The 25078-nt window shown below is 39.6% G+C and overlaps 1 protein-coding gene across 2 annotated transcripts in view; it reads right to left on the reverse strand.

The window, feature by feature from the left end:
- Positions 1 to 1100: 1100 nt before the first annotated feature.
- Positions 1101 to 25078, reverse strand: part of LOC101745466 (homeobox protein Hox-B4) — a 46912-nt gene continuing 22934 nt past the window's right edge. The window contains exons 4-6 of one of the 2 annotated variants that reach the window (XR_009974986.1): positions 7365 to 7522; positions 3703 to 4715; positions 1101 to 3492 (exon numbers count right to left, since the gene is read on the reverse strand). Coding sequence is in view for 1 of the 2 variants with exons in the window: in XM_004924970.5 (XP_004925027.1) it covers positions 4389 to 4715; positions 7365 to 7522 (485 nt within the window). In the remaining variant the exon portion in view is untranslated. Of the gene's footprint in view, positions 4716 to 7364; positions 7523 to 25078 lie in introns of both variants that reach the window. The other variant, XM_004924970.5, reaches the window with a different exon arrangement.

The following is a 25078-nucleotide window of genomic DNA, read 5'->3' on the forward strand; positions in this document are numbered from 1 at the left end:
TATAAGTTGTAAGGTCTCAAGTATAGTTACAACGGCTGCCCCACCCTTCAAACCGAAACGCATTACTGCTTCACGGCAGAAATAGGCGGGGCGGTGGTACCTACCCGTGCAGACTCACAAGAGGTCCTACCACCAGTCAACGGTCAGTCACACGAAAGGTGACCTGTGCTTGGAGTGCCTAAAAGCTCAAAGTGGATCCAATAGGATATACTAAGGCACGGTAGCTTTTCGTCTTAGCATATAAGCCGTCATGATAAGAGAGTTATCGTGTCGCTTTCCCAAAGAAGCATTCTTATGCTCTATTCAGATAGGTATTTATTCTAATGTGAAGCATTCGCGAAGATCTACATTCCTCACTTATCACGGTGATTCGACGGCTATCCTGAAGAAACGGGATTGGATTATCTTTTTTTTTTTTTTTGGTACGAGGAAATCGCCGGACTTCCGCCCTCCACTGGGGACGGCGGGTGTTTAGTGCGGAGCACATCTCTCCCATCACTCTCCCCCTCGGGACGCCAGACTGGCGGTCGTCGGCGCCACGACCACCAGCCCTCTCGGTCGGTGATTGGGTGATCTGGAGGGATTTAATGTGGGTGCGGGCCACGTGAGATTACACTACACTTATATAACTCATTAATGTTCAGGTAACCACTTATCTCTCTCTATCACTAATTGACCACTAAGTGTTGTCGGCACAGCTAATTTTTCTCTTTCATTCTCTTCTATCAGCCGTCATCTCAACACTCACTCCTCTCTCTCTCATATCGTCATTCACACACTCCATCCATGTCTTCTTCGGTCGACCTCTTCCCTTTCTACCTTGCACTACCATTTCCATACATCTCCTAGTCCTAGTCACATGCATCTTCTCTCCACGCATCACATGTCCATACCACGATAACCATTAAGTCCAATAAAAGATGAAAATCGACGTTGTGACGCATTATGTTCCCGCGCGGGTAGGTAACAGCGACCCGCCTATTTCTGCTAAGAAGCAGTCATATGTTTTGTTTGATGTATGGAACCGGCGTCTCACAATGAGGTTAAGAACCTTATATCTCAACAACTAGGGTACAGATAAAAAAATAAATAAAATGACATTTTTTTTTCTTCTTAAAATATATTTACTAATAAATTTATATAAACAAATACTAGTTTTTAATTTTTAATACATTGTTTTATTTTCTTACAGCTAAACATACTTAGGTACTTTTTTATAACGAATTGTTTGGCATAAAGTATTATATACAGGGTGTAAATTTATCGTGTCAAAAGCCAAACATGACTACACAATGTAGTCACAAACGCTAAGGTTTAGAAAGTTGATATCGAGGCTATTTGACGTTTGATTGAAGTCGTCGTGGCCTAAAAGATAAGACGTCCGGTGCATTCGTATGTAGCAATGCACCGGTGTTCGAATCCCGCAGGCGGGTACCAATTTTTCTAATGAAATACACGTACTCAACAAATGTTTACGATTGACTTCTACGGCAAAGGAATAAAGGAAGGAAGGAAGGAAATTTTACTGGTGGTAGGACCTTTTGTGAGTCCGCGCGGGTAGGTACCACCGCCCCGCCTATTTCTGCCGTGAAGCAGTAAATCGCGTTTGGGCTTGAAGTTTGGGGCAGCCGTTGTAAGTATACTTGAGACCTTATATCTCAAGGTCGGTGGCGCGTTTACGTTGTAAATGTCTTTGGGCTCTAGTAACCACTTAACACCAGGTGGGCTGTGGTACCGCAGGCTAATAGGTAGGAAACCAAAAAAACATTAAAGACTTCCGTTACATACACACGATCGTGCATGCCGAGCTAATATTGTTTGAAATCGGCATTTGAAAAGTCACACCCTGTATATGCTATATACAAATTCAGTTTCTTAATATTATAAGGACTTTTTGGCGGGAACGCGAGGAGTGAAGTTGTGTGATTTGTTTTATTTTGTCTATTTAGTGTTTCTTCAGGTTTAAATGTGTAATAATGGTGGTTTATTAACTGTTTAGTATCTGTGAAAGTGCACAAATGTGGGAAAATGAAACCAAGGCCGCTGGACGTAACTTCTCGGGATCCTCCAAAAAGTCCACTGAAAAAATCTCTGTAAATTACCACCATTTTACTGAGATTGTATTTCACCCCATATCATATCATTTAATTTAATTTCATCCCAGTTAATTAATGTCTCAAATTAATCATCTTCATTTAATTTCACTCCATATTATCATTTTTCATAAAAATAAGAATATAAATTAAAATAAGATATGACTTAAAGGTTTTAGTTACCAGGTCATAAAATCCCTAAAAAAAAATAACATTATAATACTGTAACGTAAGATGTCTTAACACTGAGCGCGAACCGTCGATAGATCGACTCTATGTTAATGCGTATAAGTTCAAACTACTAAGACGAACTATCGATTTTTTTTAATTGCCCTTGTAGGCAGACAAGCATACGGCCCACCTGATGGTGAGTGGTTACCGTCGCCCATGGACTTCAGCAATGCCAGGTGCAGAGCCAAGCTACTGCCTAACGCTAATGACCAATTCCTATACACACTCGTATAGCCTTACAGACCTGACGAAATTGTCTCTAATAACATCGTTTGTCTCTCTCGGACGCGCGTCAAGCTGGATGCGAGCGACAAGGACATCATAGTCCGGTATGCCTATTTCATATTAGCTATCACCAAAATCATATACCAACGGTATAACTAAACAAAACCTAAAAAATTCAATGCAGGCATTTTATATTCACTCTTGATTTCCTCATAAAATATATTGTGTATATTAAAAAAAAATACTAATGGCACTCGGGGGCTGCTGCGGTAAAGCTATTGCATAACATTTTTTATCAACTTATGCAATTATAATTAGACAATAATAATTATATATTAAAGCAATAATAAAATAAGACGACGCTATATTTATAAACATTAACAAAAGTAAAACATTAAATGTCCCCTTCACACTCATTAGCTAGACCGCGCGAGAGAGAGACGGGCAGACTTTTCATGATGCGCATGCAGTGCGACGTCACGACGCGCGATTATTCACAAACACTACACAAGCGCAACGCGGGTTTGTGTTGAACACGACCTACATGGTAGGCGGAGTGGGGGTGTTAGGTTTTTTTTCGTTACGGAATTTTTTGACTCGGTCACCGCGCTCAAAGCCCGCGATAAAAACTATGCAATAGCTTAAAACGCAATACTGTTTGTCTTTTTTTTTTTAAATATAATCTACTTATAATTTATATAGGTACTTTCATTTTCATTATTATAAACAAATGTACTTCTTATACTAATCTATACACTATTCACACTCTATACAATAATTATAAAAGACTAGACTAAATCTGTATATATATATTTTTTATTAGAAGACCACTAATTTTTTTGATAACCAAAGCAATGTTTGTTTTTGTTTCATTGAAATTGTTTACTAATCGATTATATTAATGCAAAACGAATAATTGATCATATTGAATCGATTGTCGTATCTACAAAGACTCTAGGACTAGGGAACTCATCATTAATAATAAATTTAGTTTTTCTTTTGTTACCCATTCTTTTTTTATTTATTGCTTAGATGGGTGGAAGAGCTCACAGCCCGCCTGGTAGTTAAGTGGTTACTGGAGCCCATATACATCTACAACGTAAATGCGCCACCCACCTTGAGATATAAGTTCTAAGGTCTCATGTATAGTTACAACGGCTGCCCCGCCCTTCAAACCGAAACGCATTACTGCTTCACGGCTGAAATAGGCAGGGCGGTGGTACCCTCCCGCGCGGACTCACAAGCGGTTCTACCGTGTGTAGGCTAGTCTTAGTAAAGTCGCCAGGTGAAGTCAGAGCATCCTCTCCATATTTACAGTTCCAATCACCAATACAATTATCATATCTCATTATCCGTATACAGTGTAGATACAGCAGACATTCAATGGCAAGTATTGGCAGATCACGAAAATAAACAAAAGCCTTTTCTTTTGATTATCAAAAAAAAAACAGCTGGTCATTTTTTACGACTAGTATATTTTCTGGCGGACGGACTGATAATATTACATGATTGATTACCGTGTGAGATAGGAAAACTTTTAGTGTCTACAAAGTTTTAATAGTGAATGATTGTTTGTTTTTTTTTTAACATACAAGCACAAAAACATAAATTTTCGTCGAAAAAAAAAAAACACTTTCAAATTAAAATAATTGGAGGTTTGAATTTTTTTGTCAAATACCGTATTTTTTATAAAATTTAGCGCTTAGTCGAACGTCCGCCATTTTTAACATCATTACTCATAAACACGTAACAATTATTTTAATACGTCACTAATTACTTAAAAAATACTATACACAGGGAGAAACACTGTTAGATAACAAAAAGAAAAATCGTTTATTTTCATACCACGTACGGCCTGAACATGTCGATTCCGGGTCGGCTGCCATCTTGAGACATCACGACCAATCCGCGTCGATTCTCCAGATTCGAATTAAAATTAGCGGCCGCCATCGCTCTTTCTCGTTCCAGCGCGATAATTCTGTCCCTGTCGAGCATCGGCGGCGGTTTGACAGCTGTCAGATCAGCTGTCAATGTCTTCTCCGCGTCCGTCTGCTCTTTCGGTTTGTTTTTCTCGTCTGAATGCTGAGGGTCCTTGTTCTTAGAGTCCTGTTGGGCCTTTTTCGATCTTTTCCATTTCATCCTTCGGTTCTGAAACCAGATCTTTACCTGTGGACAAAAGTTTTATTTATTAGCTAACTATATGCTCGCGTGCGTGTATATATGTACATATTTACTGTTGCGACAGTCGTCAACTAAAGTGATGTATTATTAATTTTGAAAAACTTAAATAAATTTAATAAACTTAAATAGATTGAAAAAAATAAAATAACCCTTTTTTCAGAAGTTTCTAAACCACGCGATTCGTCATTTGACACTAAACATTTTCCATGTCGGGTCATGATGAATCCAATTCAAATGGAATTTCAATAGACCGCATCCTCGTTCTATCAACTAGGCTGTTAACTTTAATGTCTAATATTGCATGTCCTAAATAAAATCCATTCTAACAAATTTGTTAAAGCTTAAAACTTTCAAGAGATAGCTGGGAGGGTGATGGGAGATTCCCCCCTTTGCCTTTTCATGAGTTCTGTCTCATGCGAGGTTCGGACGTGGGTTGTTGAGCGACAGGAGATTTTACTCATTCTGACTCCGAGATGCCCCGCCCTCCATCCCCAGTAGAGGGCGGAAGGCCGGCGAATTCCTCCTGACCAAAAAAAAAGCTTAAGTGGATATTCAATCTTCAATACTTCAGGAACTCGGCATCAATCAGCGTCTATTTGCTATAGTACAGTCTCGAATGGTGGATTTCTTCGGACACGTTTCGCGACGAGATGGCCGGTCCATAGAACGCCTCGTTGTACAGGGAAGCGTTGATGGTACAAGACCGCGCGGGAGGCCACCAATGCGGTGGACCGACCAAATTAAAACTGCAGTGGGAGGTCCCCTAAATGAGTGCAGTAGAATGGCTTCGAGCAGGGAGAGATGGCGGGACATCGTGAGACGCATCAAGTCTGCCCCTTCCAACACTACATGACGATCACGACCACTCTGTCAAGAGTGACACGATTGAGAAGAAGAAAGAGCATTCAAGCACGACCGTGTATGGTCAGTAGCATGTTTAGAACCACAGTGCATGGTAAGTCAGTAATAAAACCTCACGAAACGCACTTCTTTGGACATTGGCGAACTGTTCCTAAATATTGAGTCCCGGGAATAAAGCATATCGAAGGGCGGGAGGATAATAATAATTGGTTGTAGCGATATTTTTACAGCTTTACAGAAGAACCATTTAAAGCTTGAAAGTTGAAAACAATATCATAAAAAACACTTCGGTAGCTACTTAAAAAAAGCCAACTTAATTGAAGTTCAATTAAAAACATCGAACTGTTGATGCTAATCTATATATTATTATATAAAAATGAATTGCTGTGCGTTAGTCTCGCTAAAACTCGAGAACGGCTGGACCGATTTGGCTAATTTTGGTCTTGAATTATTTGTGGAAGTCCAGAGAAGGTTTAAAAGGTAGATAAATATGAAAATTGTCTTTCCTTTGATGTGTCCCCCGTCGGACGGATTCTTTTGTTTGTTTTAAGTTTATTCTATACAAAATTTTAGGTCTTTTATTTATTCCATTGAGGCACTACGAAGTCTGCCGGGTCAGCTAGTACCTTTATTACAAGTACTTTTATTACAAAGATAAATGTCGCGTATTAAGCGATATGTCGCTTTAGCCTTACGCCTCTCGATATAAAGCACCTTTCACACTTACAGCAATTATGTCAATTTACTTAAACTATTTTGCACTATTTTTTCGCGGTAAGTACTAATTTGGTTTTCATTCCAGCTCTGAAAGCTCGTGAGCATACACATTCATACAAAATGATAGGCACGTTCATCTATATATTAATACGTGAAGCAAAAACTTTGTAGCCCATTTTACGAAAATCATGCGGACGGAGGAGTATGAAATTTTCCCCACTTATAAAGAATATTGAGAAGGAGCGCACAATGCTAACATTTCTTTACAGTTATGCATAAAAAATACATTAAATCAATAAAAAAAAGCATTACACACACTACTGTGTATTGACACACACACACGCATTTATACTGTTTTGTTTTTATTGTTTTATTTCTGTGGCCAAATTGAGAATAGATTAATATTGTTTGTCTTTAATATTATTTGTCTATAGTGTAGTCTTGGCGACATCTGTGGTTATAATAGTCTTTGACAATAGAACCATAATAATGTTCAAACTTATACTTTAAATTAGTAAAATAAAATCGAATTTCGACTACTGGGGAACCACTAGTCTGTATAGTTTCTCGAATAAAAATATTGACATTCTCCTTATTTGACAACACGAAATCCGGTGCGAACATAAAACCCGCAAAACACCTTAGACATCCCCATGCGACCCTCGACTTAGCTCTTAATCTGTCAACCCGAGTAAAACCCGCCCCGAGCGATAACATAACCTCCCCCGTAATCTGGCTACACATTTGTACGACGCAAATCCTGACATCTGTCAAAGTGACAGGTGACGTCAGAAACAATTGTCAAAGGCTTGAGGTGAGTCGAATGTAAGTGGCGATTGTTGTATGTTCGTTTTATGGCTCATTTACGAGGCACTTTTTTAATAATTTTCTTTATTGCCCGTTTTAATGGGTGGACGAGCTCACGGCCCACCTGGTGTTAAGTCGTTACCGGAGCCCATAGACATCTACAACGTAAATGCCGCCACTCACATTGAGACATGAGTTTTAAGGCCTGGCTTCATAGTCCCTGTCAACAATAAATCCCCTTTACCCTACCTGAGTCTCCGTGAGCATCAGACTGGTGGCCACCTCGAACCGTTTCGGTCTGGACAGGTACTTGTTCATTCGGAACTGCTTCTCCAGTTCCAGAAGCTGCTGAGACGTGAAGGCGGTGCGGGGTCGCCGAGTCTTGCCTAGAAGCGCGTGAGGGGCACCTGGGAACAAAAGATCTAGACTTTATTTTCTCGTAGTATTAAACATGTAAGGGTCTGTTCACACGTCTTTATAAATCTCACGGGAGCGCAATTAAAGTGAACAGGCTGGGCGTAGGGACACGGGGAACGGGGGGACCGGGGGGGGGTTGCGTTTACTTGAATCAAGGTACAGGGCTGTAACAGTATTACCGTTCAAATATTGTAATAATTATCAATATTATAAGGTAAGCACTTGACTAATATATATTTTTTTCTGACTATGCTGAGAGCCTTGAGACGCTATTTTAGCGTTACCCTAGCGTGTAGGTGAGCTCTCGGGGCTCAAACCGGAGGTGTTGCTAACACTGGCCCTAGCAAGAGCAGTGCTTCGCGGAATCTACCACCGAAACGCGACCCACTGAGAAAGTCCGGCAAGAAACTCAGTGGGCTGTGTCTGTTTGTTAAATTACGAACCGAGCCCTTCGTCGCAAGCGACGGGTTCGGTAAGGACGGTGACTGGTGCTTGAGGTACCTAAAAGCACCGTTCATGGATCTGGAGGATCGGAAATGACGTGCTTAGGGCGACGTCTTACAATTCGCTGCACAGGATCCGGTAAGACTAATATCGATTCACGACTTTCACTATGAAGGAATAACAGCGTGTCAGAAATAATAAAAGCTCTGCATTGCTAGTAGTGCCGCGCAATAGGTTCCGCTTTGAAGGGTAGGGAGTAGGTAGTGTGTTGTACAAAGCTACTGAGTTTCCGATCGGATCTCTAAGCTTGGGTAGTATTTACGCCGACTCGTCTGTGAGCACCGGTGGTGGTAGGACTTGTTATGAGTCCGCGCGGGTAGATACCACCACCCTGCCTATTTCTGCCGTGAAGCAGTAATGCGTTTCGGTTTGAAGGGTGCGGCAGCCGTTGTAACTATATTTGAGACCTTAGAACTTATATCTCAAGGTGGGTGGCGCATTTACGTCGTAGATGTCTATGGGCTCCAGTAACCACTTAACATCAGGCGCACCGTGAGCACGTTCGCTGCTACACTATCCGTTCTGTTCACGTATCAACTAAACGTATTCCAAAGTAAATCTAAAGTTTTACTTCGTAAGTGATTTGTATTCGGGTAGTGTTATTTTATTGGATACGCTCCGGATGCTGCTCTACTAAGAATATAGGATTCTGACAGGTAAATTAAACTGGATTACTGATTACAATGCTAATCTAACGCCGGCATCTAACGTACAATGTACGAATATTTGCGCGCATGTGAAGGGCCGTCAAACATTAATTCGCAAACTTAGCGTCTGTGCAAATGGGTTCGGTACTCAATTTGCGAACCCGTTTGTGCTTCCTCCTACACTTGTTTACGAATGTCTCACGAATTTCTCCTCCTTTTTAATTCGTCAATAGAACATTGAAGAGAAAAAGAGTTTTTAATTCTTTCCCAGACATCATTAACAGCCATGCTGTTTTTATGGGATTTCTTTTGATGAAGATACGCTACACAGTAGACGTCACGATCTATGAAAATAGGGAAACGTCCGTTGCCTTCGCAATCCTGGGCGCAACTGGTCACACGAATGTGTCAAATGTGTGGGAGACTACGCGAAGATTCGCGGTTCGCGCGCTTTGATGTCTGTTAAAAAACCGACCCAGCTTGGAAAACCACGAATGCAGCGAAAACTTTGCATACCTAATCATTTGCAAATGTCGTCCTACACTTGCGGGTTTGCGTATTCGTGCGAATGTGAGTGACTGGGGTAAAGCCAATTAATATTAATAGAGGTCTCGCAGTAGTCAAAATTCGACTATAATTAATTGGAATTGTAAGTTTGTACACCATTATGATTGTATTTTATACTTCTATAATCACAAATTTCGCCAAAACTACACCATAAAAAGTATTAAGAAAGACAAACCATATTCTATTCTCAATTTGACAACAGACGTCAAGAATAAAAGTTTGACAATAAATACATAGTATGCATGCGTGTGTGCGTCAAATACATGGTATGTAGTGTGTGTAATGTTTTCATTATTGATTTACTGTATCTTTTATGCATTATTTAAAAAAAATATTAGCATTGTGCACTTCTTCTCTATATTCTCTATAAGTGTGGAAAATTTCATACTCCTCCGTCCGCGCAATTTTCATAAAAAGTTTTTGCTTCACGTATTAATATATAGATATAGATGTACGTAGAAATCAGTATTTGAACGCTCTTTGGATCCACAAAACAGGTTCTAATAAAACTTTAACATTTCGGAGAGTAAAAATCTTTTTTTTTTTTTTTATTGCTTAGATGGGTTGTCGAGCTCACAGCCCACCTGGTGTAAGTGGTTACTGGAGCGGAGGATCGGAGGAGTATAAAATTTTCCTCACTTATAGAGAATATAGGAGTGCAGAATGTTAATATATTTTTTAATTATGTTTAAAAAATACATTAAATCAATAAAAATAGCATTACACACACTACCATGTATTTGAAACACACACGCATTTAAACTCTTTTGTTTATTATTAGTCTATGGTCAAATTGAGAATAGATTAATATTGTTTGCCTTTAATATTTTTCTATAGTGTAGTCTTCGCGAAATCTGTGATTATAGAAGACTTTGACAATAGAACTACAATATTGTTCAAACTTATAATTTAAATTATTTATATTCGAATTTCGACTACCATGGGACCACTACTTTGTTATAATTCCTTAAAATAGGTTAACATTTAAGAAATTCCTATATGATTTGTTAGATTTAATTCTTTTAACGCTTTTGTTGTGTTTGGGCATACGCGAAAGGATCGTTGTCTTATTTAAAAAAAAAACAGATCAGAAATTATCAGTGAGAAAATTGTCTTATCCATAGACGGTTAATTAATTTCAGCTAAAGTTCAGTTAGGTAACCTAAGTCTATAGCTATCACAGTCTGAATACGTCCACACTTATAATGACAGGCCTGCAGGTTCGCCAGACACATAATACAGCGAAACTCACGCCTATTTGCTCACCAGACAGTTCCTAACGAGAGATCGGAAGGAAACGCCCGATAAAAACAAAAGTAGAGCATATTCTCCATCGATTCGCAAAACCGGAGACCTGATTTAACGGTATTACCAGAATAAATAACTCTTGACGTCTCCCTATAGATTTAGGAGCTTAAAGGAAACTGAGAAGGATTTGTTTTGAGACCAAGGATGGCGATTAATATTTATAAAGAATGTCCTGAGCCCTGCAGGGCAATCGCAAACCCGTACCGTATGTTCCATGGGGAGTGCTCTGAGGAATTGTTCGAGATGATACCGGCATCTCGTTTTTACCATCGCACCGCCCGCCACCGGAGTAGAGTTCATCCATACTACCTGGAGCCGCTGCGGTCATCCACAGTGCGTTTCTAGAGATCTTTTTTGCCACGTACCATCCGGCTATGGAATGAGCTCCCCTCCACGGTGTTTCCCGAGCGCTATGACATGTCCTTCTTCAAACGAGGCTTGTGGAGAGTATTAAGCGGTAGGCAGCGGCTTGGCTCTGCCCCTGGCATTGCTGAAGTCCATGGGCGACGGTAACCACTCACCATCAGGTGGGCCGTATGCTCGTCTGCCTACAAGGGCAATAAAAAAAAAAAAAAAAACCTTCTTTTCTATCTTAACATATCCATTAAACAAGACTTGTAGACAAACTATACATATTTAGATCATAATATATTATTACTAGCTGACCCGGCAAACGTTGTTTTGGCATATATAAGATTTCTAGGAAATTTCTAGTGTAGAAAAAAAAACTAACTTATTGTAACTATGTAAGGATGGGGTTAATGAGTGAAAGAGGCATCAAGCGTTGTGAACGATCAAGGAATATAAAAATAACAAAACCTCATTTCACCACATAATGCCTCATTATAACAAAAAAAATTGTCCAAAAAATAAATAAATAAATGTTAGGGGTGGACAACCCTTATCACTTAGGGGTATGAAAAATAGATAGTAGCCGATTCTCAGACCTACTGAACATGCATATAAAATCGGTCAAACCGTTTCAGAGGAGTGCCTACCGTAACTAACATTGTGACACGAGAATTTTATATATAAGATTAGGCTTACATATTTGGTTATATTAGAGGAAGTCTGAAAGTGGCACCTGTGACAGAGAAGTTGAGAAGTGCGCGTTTGGGATGGTATGGACATGTGATGTGACGAAATGACAATGAGGTTGGTAAGAGAGTGTTAACTATGAATGTGGAAGGATATAGAGGAAGAGGTAGACCTAAGAAGTAATGGATGGATTGCGTGAAAGACGATATGTGTAAGAGGGGAGCGAGCGAAGAAATGGTATATGATAGAGGAGTATGGAAGGAGAAAACATGTTGCGCCGACCCCAGGTGACTGGGAGAAGGGCAGGAAAATGAGGATGATTTGATTGTATGTTCGTTTACCTGCGCGATTTTTTTTATGATAATAATGAAATGTGACTAATCTTGACTTGGCTATGAAATGCGTATGGAGGTTAGAAGTAAAGAACACCATCTCCTCCTCCTCCTCCTCCTTGCGTCGGTTTCCTCATTACTGAGGGTCGTGATCATAGCCTTGAGAAAGTTTGTTTTTTATAATGCACCGCTTTCTGTTCCTATCTGCAGCTGAGCAACACCATCTAAGCGTATTGAAAAGTGTCCGCTGAAAATAAGCCAATGAAGCTGGCGCCACTGTAGCAAGTGGAAAGATTTAAAAAATAGCGCCGTAAATTATTAGAGCAGCATACAAAATTAAGATGTAAAGAAATACTTCCTAAGTGAATAGTAGTAAAAATGAATAGATGAGATTTTAAGGCAGAAATAGGCAGGGTGGTGGTACCTACCCGCGCGGTCTCACAATTCTACCACCAGTAAATCAGCGAAACAGTCACAGATGAGCGAAGATCGCCACCCCGACCGACCCAATAAATCTAGCCAGTTAAAATAACTATTACTTCTATTTGCAAAGTGCAACATGTTAATCTCTTGTAGCTTTTATTATTTATGGGCACCAGACTCGATGTTGGGACGACATTTGTTACTTACGCACCCCGTAATGCGTCCGCGGATTAATCCCATTACAAATTGCGAGGGTACACCATGAAATTAGATCGAAAAAAATGTACATAATTTTATTTCCGATAATAATTGATTAATAATCGTAAGTGATTTTCATTACGAGGACTTTTGATTGCCAAGTTGAAGAAGAATCTTTGTTGAAGAAGATATTTGCAATGATTCAATGGAATGTGGATGGGTCTCGCCAGCCAATGCCAAATGAGCCGTTAGCTAGTTCGCTTATATCCATAATAAATTCATAAAAGTATTATTAAATCCTTAGCAATTCAAATTATTTAATAAAAAAAATATTGTAAAAATAGTCTGACTCTATAATCATGAATATTTACAGTTAAATAAGGCATGCTTTAACAAAAACCGGCTTCAAATAGAAAAAAAAAGATATTCCAAAACAAATTAACTAATATGCGCTAAAAGCAATAATCATCGAAATCGGTTGGCGTGATATTGAGTTATTGAGTTATTCATCTATTTGTCGCGCACGTACTTAATGCAAATTTAAGACTTATATGGTTTTCTCATGGATACCATTTTCAGAACTGGACTAAATTGGGAAATGGGACCACACGGGAACCGTCAGCTTTCTAATAAAAAAAGAATCATCAAAATCGATTCACCCAGTCAAAAGTAATTAGGTAACAAACATAAAAAAAACATACAATCAAATTGAGAACCTCCTCCTTTTTTGAAGTCGGTTAATTAAAGATAGATGACTTATTTTCATGAGCTTAGCGATTCATGGTGCTTATTAAATTAACTGCCTCAATCATTCATATTTCCACTGCTGAACTATAGAGTTTTCTTTTAGAACTCTAGAGTTATATTCATATAAACATCACAAAGTAATTTCATACATTATTACATAAAATCCTTAATAATTTAAATAGGTACTTATGAAAACGGATACCTTTGCTTCAAAAAAAAAAAAAAACGCTTAATGTCATTCACCAATCTGTCAGCAATAAAACTATGGCTAATAGATTCTCATAATGAATAGGTAATGTCGTCCCCTAACAGTTTCGTCGCCACCCCACGATTTCTGCCAAATTGCTCACATCCAAATCGTATGTCGTCACTTAAAGAGCAGTTCGAAAACGTTATAGTTTATAATGTACTTTATCTTTATGATCTTTCGGACTATATTCGTTTGAAAACGTATTATGAGCGACACAAGTTCGCGTTATCGCCAATTTATTTTTATTGTTCGTTAATTTGTTTGTTTTCGTGTTCGTGAAAGCGTAAGAGTTTTAATTTATTTTAATCTTTATTTACCGGGGAACGGTTATTAGGTACTTTGATCTTGTTCGTATCGATTTTCTATGATATCTATAGATCAAGTGCGAGTGCAAGTGGATAGTTTTAGTAGTAGTAGTAGTAGTAGTAGTTGGTAGGAATGACTGGAATGTTACTAGAAAACATTATTCACGGTTAATGCGTAATGTGGGGCAAGTTTTCAACTATTTATTACTGGTGGTAGGACGTCTTGTGAGTCAGAACGGGTCAAAGCAGTAATGCGTTTCGGTTTGAAGGGTGGGGCAGCCGTTGTAACTATACTTGAGACCTTAGAACTTATATCTCAAAGTGGGTGGCGCATTTACGTTGTAGATGTCTATGGGCTCCAGTAACCATTTAACACCAGTTCGGCTGTGAGCTCGTTCACCCATCCAAGGTTTTTTTTTTTTTTCAAACTTGTTCCTAATTGATCATGTGAATGATAGACGAGGATTTCCCACAGACACAGCCCACTGAGTTTCTCTGAGAGACGACCCCTCCAGGAACTGGAAAGACCTCAAGGCCAGCAGTAAGCTTTCCTTCCTTCACAAAAAAAAATCGAGCTAATAATAGCATCTTAAAAACATGCTACAAAAGTCTCTTTTTATCAACCTCACGGCTTGCGGTGGCGTCCAAGCAATTCAATTCCTAACCTAAACACCGCGAGCTCGTACCGATAAAACAAAAACACATCCCCAAAACGAAGCCGATCTTGATAACATTAGCCCGAAATAAGCCGTTTAGTAACGAACAGCATCAACGGGACTTATCAAAGGACCCGCCGGCTTCGCTTATCAAATAAAAATGATAATTATCAATTAGTTTAACAACGTTTCGCTGCGACATTTGGTATTTGTTTGCACAACCGATAATGGCGGCGCGCACATCTGTCAATCTACGCGCGAAATGTCATTTTGACGTTTGTATTTTTGTTAATGCTTTCTGTGTAGGTGCTAAGTAAGGGGCCGAGTTATTTTGTTTTGTTTCTCATTACAATACTTTCACTTTTGGCTCTGGTCAATTGTTTTTTTTTTCTTATGCTGATAGCTTTGAGAGGCTATTTCGGCTTCTCTTTGACGTGTAGGTGAGATCAAAGGGTTCTAACCTGAGAATGTTGCTAACACTAGCCCTAACTAGAGCAGTGCTTCGCAGAATCTACCACCGGATCGGAAACGCGACCCACTGAGAAGATCCGGCGAGAAACTCGGTGGTCTACCGTCAATTGTAATGATGCGAAGAATTCTCCTTACATTGACTGTCCATTCCTAGAAAAAAGTAGGTAAAAAGCGCTAGATCTGTTGTCGTTTCTTGACCTAAATTAATTGCTCTGTTTCTTTTGATGAATATCTCGTATCGAATTCATTACCGACATGCTCACGTGATTTGTGGATCCCATGAAAATTACAACGGGAATGCTATCTATCTTTAGTCATAAGGTCTAAGTTTCACTTGTCAATGATTGTCCTACTTTCAGTATCTTTTTTTGTGTAGATCCTCGTTTTTTCCCTACCTATTTGCTGGTAGCCTAAGAGGCTATTTCAGCTACGCCCGGACGAGTAGGAAAGCTCACGGGCTCAACCTGAGAGAATTTGCTAACTAGCCTTATCAAGAGCAGTGCTTCGCAGAATCTACCACCGGATCGGAAACGCGACCCACTGAGAAGATCTGGTAGGAATCATTTTTTTTAGTACTTGCATGCGTGGACGAGCTCACAGCTCACCTTTGCTCCGTTATAGACATCTACAACGTAAATGCCGCCACCCACCTTGAGGTATGAGTTCTAAGGTCTCAGTATAGTTACATACTGGCCCCACCCTTCAAACCGCATTACTGCTTCACGGCAGAAATAGGCAAGGTGGTGGTACCTCCCCTTGCTGACTCACAAGAGGTCCTACTACCAGTAAAGTAACTCAGTGGGCTCATTAGCAGAGTCATGTCGCTCGATACCATTGCTACTCAAGCCACGCACGCTTCGTTGTTCAGTGTGCTTAGTGCGAATTTTTTAACGTTGTCGATAGCATTAAAGTTAGCTCATATTTGTATGTAATGGGATCGTATGCCTACGTCATTCCCAATCCTGCAGACAGAATGGAAAGCAGTCGACGTCGCCCCAAACACGTCATTTCGGATCCTCCCGATCCACTAACGGTGCTTTTAGGTACCTCAAGCACCGGTCATCGTTCTCGTCGAACCCGTCGCTTGCGACGAAGGGCTCGACGAGTAAATTAACCCTCAGACACATCTTCTCAGTGGGTCGCGTTTGCGATCTGGTAGTAGATTCTGCGAAGCACGGCTCTTGCTAGGGTTCGTGTTAGCAACGTCTCCAGGCTGACCTACTAGTTAAGGCTACGCTGATATAGCCTCTCAAGGCTCTCAGCTTAGGTAGGAAAAAAAAAAGAAAAAGAAAATAAATTTGCCTACGTTTGCCGCTAGTGGCGCTGTTCCAATTGTATACAAAATTGGACTAATTCTTACGCTATCGACAACATTAAAAAACTCGCACTGAGCACGCTGGACACATTCGCCGTACCATTCACACGATCGCTAAGTACCGCTATTATAAATAAATAAATATAATTTAGGAACGTTCGACATGTATTAATTATACTGTAAATATCCTGTCCGCGAAGTGAGGCCCTGGTCACGTAAACCAAACACCGCGGTCGCCGGCCCAGCGGGCACCGGACCCTTGAGCACGATTTGTTTGTTCAGAACTCGTGTTGACTTTTTCATAATTTTAAAACGTTTAACTAAAAAAAAATAAAAAAAAAATATAAAATCTTGTTTTGTAGACGGTAGTTGACTGCATTTATGTATACAGTACGTAGTAAAAATCAAAACAATTCGTTCGCTTGTAATGTTAGGGGTAGATGGGTCGTTAGTGAAACGGTTTTCACTTTTTACCGAAGCATCTTATGAATGAATAATCTAATGTTAAATTACCAAGATTGCTTTTCGACAAAAATTAAAGATAAGGTAGAAACACCCCGCGCTGATTCACAATACACACTGAAAGTAGCTTTTTTTGCCTACCTACTTCTCTTTTTTTTATGATTGAAAGATTACTGGTGGCCCGAAGGCCTTTCCAGTTTCACCAGGACAGGTGGGCGAGCAAAGGCTCAGCCAGGAGGGATGGGATTTGCTAACAACTACCAGAGTGCCTCCGAAGGAGACCTAACAACTCAAGAGCAATTGCTTCGCGAATGAATCTACTACCGGATCGGAATCGCGACCCGCTGAGAAGATCCGGCGAGAAACTCAGCGGGCTGATGCATTGGTTAGGTTGCACGTCGACCTCTTTGTCGAGTTCGACGCGTACGGTTACCGGGGTCCCTGAGCCTGCTCCTAGTGTTAGAGCTGAAGGCGTCTAATGCAAAAATTATTGGATCTGATGGATCCGGAAGGACGACCTACTTCTAGTAACCTCGAGGGGTTGATGCTAGCTTCACCGGACGTGTGAGCTTACGGGACTCAGCCTAGTGAGTTTGCTTACACTAGCCCTAAGTAAAAGCAGTGCTTCGTTGAATCTACCAAAGGACTCGCGACCCACTGAGAAGGTCCTTCGAGAAACTCAGTCGCTCTGGCAGTTGTTTAGAACTATTTTTATATAATAGGTTTAGTGTTATTTTCCTATTTTCAGTTGGGTAATCGGCTATTTGCGACGCCGTTGTTGCCTTGCATTTTTTATCAACTTATGCAATTATAATTAGACAATAATAGTTTAATATTAAAACAATAATAAAATAAGACCCCGCTATATTTATAAACATTAACAAAAGCAACAAATTAACTGTCCCCTTCACACTCATAAGCTAGACCGCGCGAGAGAGAGACGGGCAGACTTTTCATGATGCGCATGAAGTGCGACGTCACGCTGCGCGCTTATTAACAGATACTACACCAGCGCAACGTGTGAATGTGTTGAGCGCGAGTTACATGGTAGGCGGAGTGAGGGTGTTAGGTTTTATTTTCGTTACGGAATTTCTTGATTCGGTCGCCGCGCTCAAAGCCCGCGATAAAAGCTATGCAATAGCTTAAAAAAAACTGAATTTTACACGTTTATGATTGTTCATATTATAATATCGCATTTTTAGAATTGAAGTGACTTAATTAAAAAAATTAAGAAAATTAGTATTAGACCGATCGATTTATAAACGTTTTTTTTTTTATTCCCCTTGTAGGCAGACGAGCATACGGCCCACCTGATGGTGAGTGGTTACCGTCGCCCATGGACTTCAGTAATGCCAGGGGCAGAGCCAAGCCGCTGCCTACCGCTTAATACTCTCCACAAGCCTCGTTTGAAGAAGGACATGTCATAGCGCTCGGGAAACACCGTGGAGGGGAGCTCATTCCATAGCCGGATGGTACGTGGCAAAAAAGACCTCTGGAAACGCACTGTGGATGACCGCAGTGGCTCCAGGTAGTATGGATGAACTCTACTCCGGTGGCGGGCGGTGCGATGGTAAAAACGAGATGCCGTTATCATCTCGAACAATTCCTCAGAGCAATTTCTATTTTTTTCCAATTTACATCAGTTTACAAAATTACTCATCGTCACACACCGTCTCTTTTAAACCAAGCGCGTACCTGAAAGTATTAAAATTGAAAAAAAAACCCAAAAATAACAATCTTCAATTACATTTTTGGTGTTTACCAAAAAAAACAATAAATTAGCGTTAAGTCGCTTCAATTCTAAAGGCGCGATATTGTAATACGAACAAGTGTAATAATACTAACGTTGGAAATTTAGTAATGCAATTTTTTTTTTCTGAACCCTTAGCAAGCCACCATTTTTATAAGATTACTAGCTGACCCGGCAGACTTCGTAGTGCCTCAACTTTTGTATAAAATAAACTTAAAACAAACAAAATGAATCCGTCCGATGGGGGACACATGAAAGTAAAAACAAAGTTGTTATTTTTATTTAATTCCGAGTATTTTCATATTTATCTACCTTTTGAACCTTCTCTGGACTTCCACAAATAATTCAAGACCAAAATCAGCCAAATCGGTCCAGCCGTTCTCGAGTTTTAGCGAGACTAACGAACAGCAATTCAAACAGAAGATCAAATTGGAATCAATTACTTATTAAGAGAATTTTAATTTCTAGTGGGTATGGGGATCAATGGTGGTTGTGGCTGTGGTCTAGCTCGAAGGTCTTGAACTGTTCGACGAGGACTTTGAGTTAGACCATAAATCTGAGTCACGGTATGCAAAAGGCAGTGAAGATTATGTTTTTTTTTTGTTTTTTCCCCTTGTAGGCAGGCGAGCGTACGATCCACCTGATGGTGAGTGATTACCGCCGCCCATGGACTCCAGCAATGTCAGTGGCAGAGCCAAGCCGCTGCCTACAGTTTAATATTGTCCACAAGGCTCGTTTGAAGAAGGACATGTCATAGCGCTTGGGTCATATCACAGAGGGGAGCTCATTCCAAAGCCGGATGGTAAACTTTGAGTTAGACCATAAGTCACGGTAGGTATGCAAAAGACTGCGAAGGTTATGTACAAAATGTCACAGCTTTTGTAGGGCATGTCATAACCATAGAGGGGTGCTTATTTCAAAGCCGGATGCTAAGTTTTGAGTTAGACCTTAAGTTTTTTTTTTATTGTTTAGATGGGTGGACGAGCTCACAGCCCACTTGATGTTAAGTGGTTACTGGAGCCCATAGACATCTACAACGTAAATGCGCCATCCACCTTGAGATATAAGGTCTAAGACCTTAGTATGGTTACAACGGCTGTCCCCTTTTCAAACCGAATCGCATTACTGCTTCACGGCAGAAATAGGCGGGGTGGTGGTACCTACACGTGCGGACTCACAGTCCTACCACCAGTAAACGGTATCACGGTAGGTTTGGAAAAGACTATGAAGGTTATGTACAAAATGACACAGCTTTTGTACCTGTGTCATAGCGACGCGGCCTCAGGCAAGAGAGGGGAGAGGGGCTAGGCGGGGCGGTAATCTAATTACGCTGATTGCCTCTGTCTTGGCGCCGGCGAACCGTGAAGTCGCTTTTGTGTCGGCTCTGCGGATATCATCACGGCCTGTCACTGTGAGGGGGGCGCGCAGGGAGATCCGTAAATGAATTGACCCGATCGAAACGTCAGTAGGTACTGTTTACATTATCTATGTATATATACTAGTGGTCCCACAGTAGTCGAAATTCGACTATAATTAATTGAAATTATAAGTTTGTATACCGTCATGATTCTATCGTCAAAGACTATTATACTTCTATAATCACAGATGTCGCCAAGACTACACTTTAGATTAATATTAATAAAGACAAACATTATTAAATCTATTCTCAATTTGACCACAGACTTTAAGCAATAAGAAAAGTTTGACAATAGTCAAATAGTATGCATGCGTGTGTGTGTTTGTCAAAGACAGGGTAGTGTGTGTAATGTTTTATTTATTGATTTAATGTATTTTTTATGCATAATTTAAAAAAAATTAACATTTTGCACTCCTTCTCTATAAGTGTGGGAAATTTCATACTCCTCCGTCCGCGCAATTTTCGTAAAAAGGGATACAACGTTTTTGCTTCACGTATTAATATATAGATTAATGTAACCTCTATACGATTTATGGCGTAAATCTTAAAAGAGGTTAACATGTTATAAGGATGACATAAATGGAATTTTGAATATTGAAACATTAGAAGAAGGAACATTAAAAATATGAAAACATTTTTGTATATTGAAATATAAAAAAACATAAAAAGTGGTGAACCAATAGCTTTAAATGTTGTTTCTTTTTAAATAGCAACTCAGTTTGTGCCTCTATGTCTCAATGTTTGCCTATGTTTGCTATAGTTTTACTGGGCTAAACTTTATTTTGATGTACCTAAATAAAATAATACATTGTAAAACTTATAGGATATATACTTCCCACACTTATAGAGAATATAGAGGAGGAGTGCAGAAACTTTTTATTTTACTTTTTTATTTTGTTATTTATTTAAAAAATACATTAAATCATTAATAGATAAAAGTTACATACACTACCGTTTATTTGACACACACGCGCATATATTGTACTCTTTTGTTTATTACATAAAGTCTGTGATCAAATTGAGAATAGATTAATATTGTTTGTCTTTAATATTATTTGTCAATAGTGTGGTCTTGGCGAAATCTGTGAGTATAGAACAATGATGATTATAGAAATGTGACAATAAAACCATAATAATGTACAAACTTATAATTTCAATTAATTATGGTCGTATTTCGACTACTTGGCGAGCACTAGTAATTTAGTTAAACCTCTATATTGATCGATATTTTTTTTTTAAATATTTGCGTAGATAAGGAGAAGTCCCATTGGTAAGAGAGACAGAGTATTCTTTATTTTACACAAAAAAAAACAATGCGAAACATTAAACACAAGTAAAGAAGTACAATTGGCGGTCTTATCGCTGAGAGCGAGCGATCACTTCCAGACAACCATCAGGTGGACAAGACTCATTTGGAAACGAATTACACGCGGTGTAGATACCAATCAATTGATTTATATACACACACAAACATATTGGTATTTCGTGTTTCATTCCGGCCCTAACTGCTGTACTTTATGCCTGTTATTAAAAGGGTTATGGGAAGAATGAAAATTGCGCGTTCATCTAAATTTTAAACTACTCTCCTAAAAGTTGCAAAAATGTCGCCTTTTACCTCGCGATATCTATTTTCGTTTATTATTTAATAAATTGTTTACAAACAGCAGTATTTTTTTTTTGTTTTGGCGCAATAATTTATTTTTTCTCTCTCACTTGCCAATTGTAGTCGCCACATTAGACACACTCATGGATACATTAGATGCACTTGGGCTAAGTGTTCGCGGATCAATGTTACCAAAAAACAAACAAAAATCGCTGCTTTCTTTTTTTTAATGTCCGAGCATTAAAATGGCCACCAATAAATCAATGTGCACCACGGAATGACCTTGGGAGACGACTGATATGCAGCGTCATCCAATTCAGGTTATTTACACCAACATAGGCGGCCGAAGGCGAGCTTGGAGTTTGCATTCTCTTTTTCTTTAATATGGTCACGAAAGTTCTCCGGTTGCTCCATCCCGAAAATTCGCGAAAATGCGAAATGCGAATCCCGAAAACAACATCACCTAATGCCAAATCTAATGTTATGGTATTAGGTATTACGTACGTATGCAGTTTCAAACCGCGCATGCGTTACCAAGACTCCGCCCCTAGATTACAGCTTAAACGCACTGCTTTTTACCTTACGACGAAGGAGAAAAGAAATGACGACTTCTGAGTCCGCACGGGTAGGTACCACCACCCTGCCTTTTTTTTCAACCTATGCTGATAGCCTTGAGAGGCTATTTCAGCTTCGCCCTAACTTGCAGGTGAGCTCACGGGGCTCAAACCGGGTATGTTGCTAACACTGGCCCTAGCAAGAGCAGTGCTTCGCAGAACCTACCACCGGATCGGAAACGCGACGCACTGGGAAGATCGGGCGAGAAACTCAGTGACGGTTCGACGAGAACGATGGCCGGTGCTTGAGGTACCTAAAAGCACCGTTAGTGGATCGGGAGGATCCGAAATGACGTGTTTTGGGCGACGTCGACTGCTTTCCATTCTTTCCGCAGGATCGGGAATGTAGTTACCGGCAGCCACGATGAGAGGGTTCTCGTGTCGTGCCGCTTTATCGAAATGGCGCATTGATGCCGACTGTAGATACATACTTACTAATGGACTCTAGGTCCAGGTTATTTCTGCCGTGAAGCAGTAATGCGTTTCGGTTTGAAGGGTGGGGCAGCCGTTGTAACTATACTGAGACCTTAGAACTTATATCTCAAGGTGGGTGGCGCATTTACGTTATAGATGTCTATGGGCTCCGGTAACCACTTAGCATCAGGTATGCTGTCAGCTCGTCCATCCATCTAAGAAATAAAAAAAAGATAATAAACACCCAGACGAAGAGCAAACGGATTTGTTAATTACATGAATGTTTTTCCGATGCGGGAATCGAACCCAAGACCCTCGACGCAAAATTCATGGCCTCTGCATAAATGATTTATTATTATTACTAGCTTTTGCCCGCGACTTGGTTGCGTGGAATAGTTTAGCGGTAGGCAGCGGCTTGGCTCTGCCCCTGGCATTGCTGAGGTCCACGGGCGACGGTAACCACTCACCATCAGGTGGGCCGTATACCCGTCTGCCTACTTAGGCAATAAAAAAAAAGTTCACAAATAATGCTTTATTTTAGAACAAATTTGGTTAGCATAAAAAACGTTATAGTGAGCCAACCTTAACATATAGACAAATGCTGTCGCGGACTTTTTTTCTAGATCTTTTAAAGGGAAACAATCCTGTCATACATTATTTTAGCGAAACTTTAACCGTTTCTGCAGCGCACGCAGCGGAAGCTCTCAAAAGCGAAAAAAAACCCCGATTTTGAAACATTCTTTATTGGTGCTCCGCCTGTATTGGTCTTAGCGTGATGTTATATAGCCTATAGCCTTCCTCGATAAATGGGCTATCTAACACTGAAATAATTTTTCAAATCGGACCAGTAGTTCCTAAGATTAGCGCGTTCAAACAAACAAACTCTTCAGCTTTATAATATTAGTATATATTTATTTATTAATTACAATTCATGTACCTACAATTTACATTAGCGGACTTAATGCCCAAGGCATTCTCTACCAGTCAACCAAATATAGTGGAAAGTAAATAGTAAAATTATTAGTATTAACTATTCTCATTTTATACTATATATATATACATTTATTTTAAATAAATAAACAGTTGATTTATTTAACTAAAGACAATGTTTTGAATGAACTTATCGAATTAACAGATAGACACTTCAATTTTTACTGGTGGCAGGACCTCTTGTGAGTCCGCGCGGGTAAGTACCACTACCCTGCCTCTTTCTGCCGTGAAGCAGTAATGCGTTTCGGTTTAAAGGGCGGGGCAGCCGTTGTAACTATACTGAGATCTTAGAACTTATATCTCAAGGTGGGTGGCGCATTTACGTTGTAGATGTCCATGGGCTCCAGTAACCACTTTACGCCAGGTGGGCTGTGAGCTCGTCCACCCATCTAAGCAATAAAAAATTAATTAATTAATAGAAGGTAGTTTTTTTTTTTTTCAGGTAGGTACCTAATCGTTTCAGATCGAGATGAGAATTCCGGGGGCAGTTAATTTTTTACCGGGGGGCGACTACGAGTAAAGCCACGCAAAAGAACATGCCGTTTCCGCAATGTCGATAAATCTGTTGTAGGTCGTTTAGCAAGACCAATATAAATAGATTCTTTGCTGAAAATCAACTGCAGTGTCCGCCGGTCGCCCGCCGGAGTAGGGACGCGAATGTTATCGATAGCTGCTTTGTCGATAGTTCAGCGACAATCTCAAATAGGAATAATAGAATATTTTTTTAGAGAAAACTAGCTGACCCGGCAAACATTGTTTTGCCATATATAAGATTTCTAGGGAATTTCTAGTGTAGAAAAAAAAACTAACTTATTGTAAGTGTGTAAGGATGTGCGAAATGAGTGAAAGAGGTATGTAGTGCTGTGAATGATGAGGGAATATATAATAAAAATAACAAAACCTCATTCAACCACATTATAACAAAAAAAATGTTCAAATAAAAATAAAAAATGTTAGGGGTGGACAACCCTAATCACTTAGGGGTATGAAAAATAGATAGTAGCCGATTCTCAGGCTTACTGAATATGTATAAAAAATTTAATGAGAATCGGTCAAGCGGCTTCGGAGGAGTATGGGAACGAACATTGTGACACGAGAATTTTATATATTAGATAAGTCCCTTTTTAACTAGATAAAAAGAGACATCGTCAATGTAGTTCAATTCAATTGAATTATGCATTATAAAGGATAATTCTAAAATTACAGGACAAAATCTTAATACAATTTAAATAGGAACATACGAGTCTTTCTTGTCGGATCTCCTCGTCCATTACTTGCATTTAAATTTATATTTAACTAGCCGTACTCGCCCGCTTCGCTGGGCATTTAAAATTAACATTATTATTTATTGTCATTATTATTAGGGAGTCCAACACTCATATAAATATCAGCCTATCCATTAACTACATGTATTTTCTACATGGATACCAAGTTTCAAGTCAATTGGATTCATGGTTCAGTAGTTATAACGGAACATCCGTAAGAACCACTGTAGATTTATATATTAGTATAGATTGGAGTTATATAATTGAAAT

Source organism: Bombyx mori, chromosome 2, assembly GCF_030269925.1.
Source record: "Bombyx mori chromosome 2, ASM3026992v2".
NCBI lineage: Eukaryota > Metazoa > Arthropoda > Insecta > Lepidoptera > Bombycidae > Bombyx > Bombyx mori.